General features: G+C 55.0%; 1 protein-coding gene across 1 annotated transcript; it reads left to right on the forward strand.

Annotated features, from left to right (window-relative positions):
• Nucleotides 1-2,455: 2,455 nt before the first annotated feature.
• LOC134554960 (lipase member M-like) lies at nt 2,456-10,385 on the forward strand. Its single transcript, XM_063406169.1, has 11 exons — nt 2,456-2,640; nt 3,501-3,587; nt 4,514-4,625; nt 5,566-5,683; nt 5,971-6,169; nt 6,951-7,060; nt 7,342-7,487; nt 8,010-8,156; nt 8,679-8,750; nt 9,680-9,745; nt 9,867-10,385. The coding sequence occupies exons 3-11, from the start codon at nt 4,521-4,523 to the stop codon at nt 10,098-10,100; spliced, it is 1,197 nt and encodes a 398-aa protein (XP_063262239.1). The 5' UTR covers nt 2,456-2,640; nt 3,501-3,587; nt 4,514-4,520; the 3' UTR covers nt 10,101-10,385.
• The last annotated feature ends 56 nt before the right edge of the window (nt 10,386-10,441 follow it).

Consider the following 10,441-nt stretch of genomic DNA (forward strand, 5'->3'; position numbering starts at 1 on the left):
CCAGATCAGCTTTTCTCCAGTATGCTGGAAAATAACCTCAAAAGCACTATGGCACCAAATTTGAAAACTGTATTTCTTTATCGAGAAATTTTGCCGACGTTGTCCCAGGTCTGTTCACCCACAAACCAAACTCTTTTAGCTGCAAAACAGACTTTAAAGCCAAATGTACAATGAAGGAAGATGAGGGAAGAAGTACAAGAAGTTCAGGGCTGTTCTGGGCTCTTCTGAACACAGGAACAGCAGAGGAATCACCAGAGGAAAAGCGCCACTGATCACATCTTCCCTATTTCCCAATGCACATTTATGCTTTTGTTTATTCCATTTGGTTGTAGCCAATGGAATGATTGCCTGAACAACCCCAACAAGGTGTTGTGAAAGCATCAGCTGTTTCCTCAAGCTCTGCTGTTCAATTCCAGCACAGGCAAAACCCCTGCTAAATGTGTAAAGCAGAGACATCCCAGCCTGGCCCAAGGGACTTTAAACCAGGAGAGGCAACAAGCAGATAAGGACTGCTTCCCTCACCAGGTTCTTTATGAGCCCTGTTCTCCCAGGAGAGCTGTGCTTATCTGGAGGGAATTGCACAAGAGCTGACACTCTCTCATTGCTAAAGCCAGGGTGGCACTCCCTTTCCCAGCTCAGGATGCCAGATAACTTGTGACTGCCTTACCCCAAGCTTGGCAAGAGGCACCAGCCAGCGCCCCGGGCACTCAGCCCTGTGGCTGCTGCACATGGGGAAGCAGCAGGAGACAGCAGGGGGAAAGGTGGGCATGGAGAGCCCGTGATGAGCCCCAGTGCTGAGGGATGTGCTGCTGGTGCCACGGTGTGCTCAGAGGAGGTGACTCAGCAGCAGCAGACCTGCACCCGTGCGGTGGCAGTGGGGACACGGCTGATCCCAGGGCTGATTCTCTTCCTGTTGTGGCAGCAGCAGGTGGGGTTGCAGTCCTGTGATGCCTCAGAGGAGAACATGAAAGGCATCCAGCAGCAATGCTGCCTAAAGTCTGTGAAGTGTGAGGCTAACAAGAGGCAGAAGCAACAGGCCCCACCAGCAGATGTAGCTTTTGATTCTTAAGGGCCCCAGAGAAAAATGCAGGGTTTGGGCCTCGGGCAGAGCCCAGGAAGCCCATGGATGACTTGGCTGGAAACCTTTGCCTTCCATGTCCCACCTTGACCAGCCCACCTGGACACGCACCCCTCTGAGAATCGTGGAATCCTAGAGTGGTTTGGGTCAGAAGGGACCTTAGATATCACCTCATTCCACCCCCTGCCATGACAAGGACGCCTTCCACTGTCCCAGGCTGCTCCAAGCCCCAAAGTCCAGCCTGGCCTTGGGCACTGCCAGGGATCCAGGGGCAGCCACAGCTGCTCTGGGCACCCTGTGCCAGGGCCTGCCCACCCTGCCAGGAACAATTCCTGCCCAATATCCCATCTAAACCCAGTGTCCTTCAGGCCCTCAAAGGTCTTCATTCTTCTTTGACTAAGCTACACAAGAGCTCCTCTGTAAAAATCCAGCTGCTTTTTTTTTTTTGGCACCTTCTCTCCTTCCATCAGAGGTAGAGTAACTCCAGGTGCTGAATCACTCACCTCACACTGACACACTGCTCCCATGGCCTCGATCCACAGCCTGAGGATGTCACAGAAGTCTCTGCTGCCTTTCCAACCTGTATTACTATTATTTTATCACTATTATCACGACTGCTTAGTACCTCCAGTAGAGAATGGGTAGTGGAGCAGCAGCGTGGGGCAGCAGGGGAGGGGGAATTCAGGTGAGACCCCACCTGTGCACAGTTCTGGTGTCCCCAACACAAGGAGGGCATGGAGCTGTTGGAGCAGGTCCAGAGGAGGCCATGGAGTTGCTGAGGGGACTGGAGCACCTCCCCTGTGGAGCCAGGCTGGGAGAGCTGGGGCTGCTCTGCTGGGACAAAAGAAGGGTGTGTGGAGACCTCACAGCTCCTTCCAGGGCCTGAAGGGATCCAGGGAAGCTGCAGAGGGACCCTGCATCAGGAACTGGAGTGCCAGGACACAGGGAATGGCTTCCCACTGCCAGAGGGCAGGGCTGGATGGGAGATTGGGCAGGAATTGTTCCCTGGCAGGGTGGGCAGGCCCTGGCACAGGGTGCCCAGAGCAGCTGTGGCTGCCCCTGGATCCCTGGCAGTGCCCAAGGCCAGGCTGGACTTTGGGGCTTGGAGCAGCCTGGGACAGTGGAAGGTGTCCCTGCCCATGGCAGGGGTGGGAATGGATGGGCTTTAAGGTCCTTCCAACCTGGATGGGTTCCATTCCACGACTCCCTGACTCTTTGTAGTAGGATTTTTGCGCTCACAGGTGAGGGAAGACATTTCCAAAAGCCCCGAGCAGGCACAGGTGCAGAAGGTACTGAAGGAGTGAAGGCTCTGGCCACGCCTGCCATGAGGAGGAGAGCGCCCACACAGCCCCTTTGTGTCACCACAGAGCTGTGACACCGCCAGAAAACGACGGCGCGGCGATGGAGCAACGCACGCCTGTGCTGGGGCTGCGTTTCACAACTCGCATTCCTCCCCTGCACCACGGCTGGCAGCAGCACTGGGAGGCAGCCGAATCCTCAGCCAGGGCAGGCACGCTCCAGCAGAGCCAACCACGGGCTGGGGCCTCGAGGTGGCTGCCAAGGTAGGGCTGGGCGGCCACGGGCTGCGGGTGGGGAACAAACGCCTCTGCTCGGTGTAATGCCCCTGGCCCTGGCCAGGCAGGGGTGTTGCACCAGCTCTGCCCTGCACCACTGGCTGCTGGGGAGACCTTCAGCTTGGTGCTTTTCCAGAAGGGACCTTCAGCTTGGTGCTTTTCCAGAAGAGACCCTCAGCTTGGTGCTTTTCCAGAAGGGACCTTCAGCTTGGTGCTTTCCAGAAGGGACCTTCAGCTTGGAGCTTTCCTAGAAGGGACCTTCAGCTTGGTGCTTTCCAGAAGGGACGTTCAGCCCAGTGCTCTTCCAGAAAGCCCTGCAAAGCTTTGGCAAATTGCCCCTTGCTAGCAAGGGGACACTTTTGGACCTTGCTGTCGCTTTTCACAAGGGGTGGAATGACAAAGTGTCTCCCATCCAGGCAGGTAGTGAGGCCTGACCTGTCCTCGGTTGTCCTTGGGGAGGAGGCTTTGTGAAGATGGGAGAGCCCAAGCTTTTTTGTTGCACCAGGAGCTCTTCTAAATGACCCTGGGAGACAGGAAATTACCCTGGGAATTGGGAAATGACCCTTTACAAGGAAAAGCTGTTGGCTATTTATTTATTGGGTTTTTTTAACCGTGGCTATCATGAGCTTAAGGTGCAACTCCATAGCTGGAATTCCTCAGCGCACCAATCCGGCTGCGTCCGGGAGCGCAATCCTCTGCAAGCATGAAAGTCACGGCCACATGGAGGGAGGGGCCACAGGAGTGATCAGCACACATCTGTTAATTGGAGGGCACGTGAGGAGGGACAGCAGGGGCCAGCGTGGCTGGGCTCTGACACAGCCTGGTCCTTTTAACTCTGGCGATGACAGGGCCACCAGCAGCACGGCCACCACCAGCCTGGTCAGACGCACCCGTGGGGTCTGCCTGTGACGTATTTTCCTCCAGGAAAAACTCAGGTCTGTGTCCTTTTGGAGCTCTTTTTCTTTTTTTTTTTGTAGTCTTAACTGGCATCTTGGTGACACCACAGGGAGGTTTGCTGGGAATATTTCAGAGGGTAGGAAAGTCTCGTGGTGCGGGAGATCCGCTGGGAGCAGAAGGAGGGAGGCAGAGAGCAATTCACAATTCATGATGCTGGGATGGACTTAAGCTCTCCCTCTTGTGAGCCTGGCAAAACATTAGAAATCATATAAAATATTAACAGTGTATATTAAAAATAGGCCTCTGCTCAGCTCAGGAGCATCTAAGGTGATCAAAAAGGTTTCTGGGATTTTTCAGGCTACATTTGTTTAACCAACAGCCTTCCTATGAGGCTCTACCAATTTTAGTTTATAGGATCCTTGTGCTTACAGTGGGTTTTGGATACAAAAGATAAGCAATAGAAAAACACAAAAAGTATAGACATAGTCATAGCCCAGCCACACTAAACGTGTTCCTTTCCATGGTATAAACTCCCCCTTTAGATGAATTTCCTCTGTGAGACAACTGGCCCCATGGTATTGGTTTAGTTCTTGTTTTGCCCAGCTGGTTCTCTTCTTCTTGCCATCAAAAATATGTAAAAGGCTCCTGACTAGTACCAGCCCCTGTCTATACAGAGGAGTATAAAAAATTCTCATGTAGACTGCAAAGAAAACTGAAATTGGGAATTCCCTCCACTTTCCTGGCCCAGAAAATTACCTATGATCTTCAAATACATGAGGAACTTAACCCATCATAACCACGCAGAAAGAAACATTCATATCAATTTTAGTAAAAATAGTAATCAACAACGATAGCAACAACAGCATCGGTGTTACTGGTTTTGCTGCTGTTATTCTTGTTGCTGCTGTTCCTGTTATCACTGTAATTACCATCATTTTTGCTGTTGTTACTGTGATTTGCACAGGCACACGATGTGGCTGTTCATCGCAATCCTGTTTTTCCTGCAAGCGCCCACGAGCTCCCAAGATTCCACCCAGCAGAAAAAGGCTCTGAATCCTGAGGCTCTCATGAACGTTGTAAGTCAGGAGAACTTTGAATTTCCCGTGTGAAGGCTTTGGCACATTCAGCTGGAGGAGAGAGGGGGTTGGAGGGCACATGGGGAGGGCTGGTGTTCTTGAGCTGCTGCAATATGACGCTGCCTCCACACCATCATTAACAAGCTCCTCCTCCCAGCAGAATTAAGTGCAATTACCAGCAGGGCAGTTAGAGATGGGGATGATCCCAGACTGGATTTGATCAGATATCTCCCCAGAGGGTAGAAGTTTGTGCATGGCTTCTCTCCTTCAGCTGCAGCAAATCGCTCAGAGCAGTGTCCCTGGGATGCTCTGAAGCCGGGTTTAGTGGGACCCAAAACGTGGGAAATTTGCTGCATTTAATCTTTCCTGCCAACCTCGTGGCAAAGGGAGCACACAGCAACGTGAGGGCAGGGCCACAGCTGGATTTTACCAGGAGGAAACTCCCCAATTTGTGGAGTTTCCAGCATAAATACAGCTCAGGCAGTGCCTCAGGAGTCCTGCAATGAATCCTACGGGGTTTATCCCACTGCCCTTCCAGTCAGCCCAGCTCGGCAGGTTCCATCTGCCCCACCACCTTATCTGCCCGGCACATCAGCTGGGAGCCTGGTGTGACACGTGCTGCCCTCAGGAAATCGGTGCCAGTGGGGTGAGGTGTCAATAAATCCTTTCTGTTTCAATCATGGTGTTTGGAACCATTTCGAGCCCTGCAGCCACCAGCTCCCCTCCCGCCCACGGCTGAGCATCTCCCCCTCCCTTGGGCAGATCACTGGGGTGGGGTTTGGACAGAGCATCCTCTGTCACAAGAAGTCCTCAGCTGATCCAGAGACAGCCTGGGCAAAGCCATGTCCCAGAACTTCAGTTTTACCAAGTGGTGTGCTCTTCAAGTCAGATAAGCACCTTCGCTATGGAAAGTTTCCCACCTGGGTTTTTCTTCCCCCAGAGCCAAATCATCTGCCACAGAGGGTACCCCAGTGAGGAGCATGAAGTCCTGACTCGTGATGGCTACTACATCCACCTGAACAGAATTCCTCATGGGAGACAAAAGCCTAAGAACAGAGGTACAGCTCTAGTTCACTCAGAGCCAGCAAAAATAACAAGCCCTGAATGTAAGCAGGGGAATGGATGAACCTGGACAGGCTGGGGGAATAGTCGTTGTTAAAGCAAAAACACTGAATCTGTGGGATTTCTCCAATTTACACGCAAAGCTGTAAGACCAGAACAAATCAAAATGCACATTTTGCACGTCCTCTGGCAGTGCAGGGAGGAGGCTTTACTGGCCTTAATTTGGGGCGAGTGAATGTAGAGAATCAAGTCCAGTGAGATGTGCTGTTTCCTTTGCACTCAGGGCCCAAGCCAGTCGTGTTTCTCCAGCACGGGATATTTGGAGAAGGCAGCCACTGGGTGGAAAATCTGGCTAACAACAGCCTTGGCTTCATACTGGCAGACTCTGGCTATGACGTGTGGCTGGGAAATAGCCGGGGGACAAGCTGGTCCCGGAGACACCAGCACCTTTCAGCTGACCAGGAGGAGTTCTGGGATTTCAGGTGGGCTGGAGCGCGTTACAAAAGCCTGGTGGTGCTCTCTGCCTGTCACCGAGCTCTAGGCACAGGTGGGTGCCTCCGAGCAGGCAAGTCAGAGCACCTAACCCCTGGCACAGCCTGCCCCGGGGAGGATGGAGGCACCTGAGCAGACCTGCCTGCTGACACGGTGCCAGCACATCCCTGCAGCTCCTGAGAGCACAGGGGACACACAGAGACATCAGCCCTGCCTCGGGGGCGCCCACGGGGACACCACTGAGATGTTCACAAGTGTCATTGCCACCTCGCCTGCTCTTACACCTTGTTGCCCCTTGTACCCCCATTTTAAGGTGCTACTGCCTCTCCAGAGCTGATCTTCAGAGCAGAATCCTCAGGCTCATAAAGAGGATTTTAGAAAAACCTCACACAGCAGGTTTGCCTTTCACCACATCCCACCAACAGGCTCATGGCAGGAACCAGAGTCCCATTTCCCTCTGGGAAGGAGCATCCCAAGGAGAAGAGCTTCTGCTGTAAACCTGGTGGGAGCCAGCTCTGGGTCTGCAGAGCAGCTGGGTATGGCACTGGAATGCTGGCCAAGCTCTGCACAAGTTGATTTACTGCTCACCACGGCCATGGGGGGACTAAGCCCTTTCAGGGGAGGACGATGCCATGGCAGGAGGGATCCATGCCAGGAATTTTCTCCTGGACAATCAGCCCCAGATGTAAAGCTGGGCAATGCAAGGCAGCTCAAGATAAGTTTGCCCTCCTGTTGCTGCCTCATAGCCAACACCCACCTCCTGTGTTGCAGCTTCCACGAGATGGCAATGTTCGACCTCCCGGCCGCCATCGACTTTGTGCTGCAGAAAACGGGGCAGAAGCAGCTCCACTACGTTGGCTACTCCCAGGGCTGCACAACTGGTGCGTTCCGAGGGGTCACCCACCACCTTCACTTGGAAAACTTCATTTTGGTGCTTGCCAGCAGGAAGCAGAGGGGCTCAACAGGCGCTGAAGTGCCCGGTCAGCCAAGGGAATAAAGGCGTTGCCTCCCTTTGGGCCAACATTTAGCGGGATGGTGGCAAGAGAGCCCAGATTTCCCAGTGGAGATAATTAATTAAACAGACCTGGGTCCAAGTGAACCCTCGGGTTAAGCATCTGAGGAAAGGTAGAGCAAGTCTGAGGTTGTTTTTCTGTTTTCTCAGCGTTTATTGCGTTTTCATCCATGCCCGAACTGGCTCAGAAAGTCAAAATGTTTTTTGCCCTGGCTCCAGTAGTGGTACCCAAGCACGCCAGAAGCCCAGTCATGAAGATGCAGCTCCTCCTGGACAGCAAGCTCAGGATGATTCCGGTAAGGGATTATTCCACGCCCTCCTGCCCCAAAACTGACTGGTTCTAGAGAAGGGATCATGCCCAAACACAGCCCTGGGGCTCTCTGATGCAGCAGAAAACAGTCAATTCCTGCTGATTTGTTGGCACAGACACAATTCAGGTGCACATACAGTCCTGGATAGCCTTGTTGAGCATGTCTTTTTTCCATCTGTAGGATAAATGTGGTCCTTATATGGGGGCACTTGCAGGGACCCTAGGCTAAACACCTGTAAAAGAGTAGCTTTGCCGTGTTGATTCCATGAAAAACAGATCCAGTGCTTGGGGGAGGTGGGGGGAAAGAGGAGAGTTGTGAATATTGATTTCCCTGGTGTGCGTTCAGTCAGCATCAACCCCTGCACCGAGCTGTACACATCTCTGTGGGGCCGGGGGACAGCAGGCTTGACTCCTGGATATTCCCTTTAGTGGGAATGGTGGGGCAGTGCAGGGGCTGGGCTGCAGGGAGGGAAGAGCAGGAACTGCAGGTCGCCCTTTGCTCCCGCAGCTGCTGCTCGGCAGAACGGACGCGTCCCTGCGGATAAAGAAGCTGTGGCGGTTCCTGCCGGAGCTGTGCAGGCACACGCTGCTGCACAGGCCCTGCGCCAGCCTGCTCTTCCTGCTGGGTGGCCACAACGAGAAGAACCTCAACATGGTGGGTGTGCCATCCCAGTGGGGACGAGGGTCCCGCTGTCCTGCCGCCCACCCTGCCCAGCCTGCCACAGCCACTCGCCCCAGTGCTCACAGCAAGCATGGGCAACACGTGTCCCTCTGCCAGATGCTTTTTCTCCTGGGACAGGAAAACCTCCCAGGCTCTCTCTTGCCAGGTGGCCCTCGACAACACCTCTGAATTAGGACTGCCTGTCACTGCAAGCACCCTGGGGTGCAGCCCCTGCTCTGAAGCAGCCTTTGGGTGACCTCAGGCAGTCACTGAGGCCTTGGGTGCAGCCCCTGAGCCCAAGTAAGGTGTCTCATGGGGCTCATCCTTCATCCCCATCACTCTCCTCCCGACACTGCCTCACAGCAATTGGTTTTTAATGAAATTTATATTCCTGAACCTGGTCCAGCTCTTCAGACAGCGTGACTCAGCAGTGGCTGCTCTGGGAAACGCCTGGCAGCTGCCACTCCACTCCCATCCGCTGGAAAGCCACCACAGCTGGGATATGTTTCCTTGCAGACACGGCTGGATGTGTACACGTCTCACTATCCGGATGGCACCTCTGTCAAAAACGTCATCCACTGGGCCCAGGTAGGACCCCTGACACACAGATGCTTCACCCCTGGGATGATCCCTTCACTGAGAGTGAAGGGATCTCGGACACTGGCAGCTCCCAAGAAAGTAAAGGCAAAAAATTAGAAGAGGTGCTGGATGCAGGATGAGCTGCCCTGGTGCCTCTGAAGACCAGGGGACACCACAGTGTGAGTCCTATGCTGTGCCAGGCAGGACAAGGGACAGGGTGGGGAGGCCACAGGAGGATGCTGAGACCCCCAGGAGTCACCAAAGCAGAACTTGGGGACACCATGGTGCTGGTGGGTAGAAGCCCAAGGAGAGGCTGGGGGGATTGGATGAGGCAGAAAAGGGGGACCCAACACTATCTCCCCCTGTCCAAAGGGATCCTGGACACCCTGGAGATTGACTCTGCAGCTTCTGCACTGGCCCTGCTGGAAACGGGGTCAGGCTGGAGAACCCCACCCATGTGCTCCTTGCAGAGCCAAATTACAGGTTGTGGAAGCTGAAAAAGGATGATCAGGCTGTTGAAGGAACTGCAGCAGCACCCTGCACACACAGCTGGTGGTGAGCAGGATTTCAGAGGGAAGATCATGGCACTGGGCAGCCAAGGAGTTACATACAACACCTTGGTTTGTCCCTATGGCCAGAGACAGGCAGGGAGCCAGAGGTAGAAAAACCACCCTGGTAAAAATGGCAGAAAGCCTGGCTTGGCAGGGATGCCATCTCCTCCTGCAATGCCCCACGCGTGAGGATGCCAAGCCCTTTCCTTGTGCTGCCTGTCCCCAGGCAGCTGGCATGGTTGGAGATGGGCAGATGGAGGGCAGGGACTGACACAAGCCCCTTCTGAGCACCCTCTCATGACAGGTGCCTCCAGGGGGCCGGGGGATGCGAGACCCACGCAGGAACACTCACTGGCCTCCCACAGCAGACCCATCCTCTCTTCCCAGGTGACAAAATCTGGAGAATTCAAAGCCTTTGACTATGGCAGGGAGAACCAAGCCAGGTACCACCAGGTAGGAGCTGCAGGGGCAGTGCTGGCAGCTGGAGGTGCTGCCAGGGGCTCTGTCCAGGGTGGTGCAGGGACAGAATGGCTTGCAGGGGTTGACCAACTGAGAGCCCCCCGTGTCCCCCCAGGACACCCCGCCCTTGTACCGCGTGGAGGACATGCCAGTGCCCACCGCGGTGTGGTCGGGAGGGCAGGACTGGGCAGCTGACAGGAGGGACGTCCTCCTGCTGCTGCCCCGCATCACCCACCTCGTCACCTACACCCACATCCCCGACTGGAACCACTGGGACTTCGTCTGGGGCCTGGACGCCCCCGGGCGCCTCTACAGCAGCATGCTGAAGCTGATGGAGGGCTCCCGCTAGAGCGGCGGCTCCCGGGGAGGCGCCGGTGGCCTGGCCCCTGTCCCTCAGCCCGAGGAGGGGGTGGGACACTCCCTGCTGTCCCCTCCTCCCTGCTGGCCTGACACGCTTGTGGTGATGGTGCTTTCCACGCATCCTTTGGTGGTTGGGGTCTCTCCTCCTTGCTTGGGAGCTCCTCAAGCACCTGTGGCACCGTGCTGGGAGGGCAGCACCGGGATCAGCCGAGGCACCGGAGCAGGCAGGAACCACCAGCCCTGCTGGAAGGGTCCCAAAATGATGGTGCTGACCCTGTGCCAGGGGGACCCCTCAGTGGCTGCCCTGTGGGTTGTGGATTACAGCACCCA

The sequence above is a fragment of the Prinia subflava genome, chromosome 9 (genome assembly GCF_021018805.1).
Source record: "Prinia subflava isolate CZ2003 ecotype Zambia chromosome 9, Cam_Psub_1.2, whole genome shotgun sequence".
NCBI classification, from domain to species: Eukaryota; Metazoa; Chordata; class Aves; order Passeriformes; family Cisticolidae; genus Prinia; species Prinia subflava.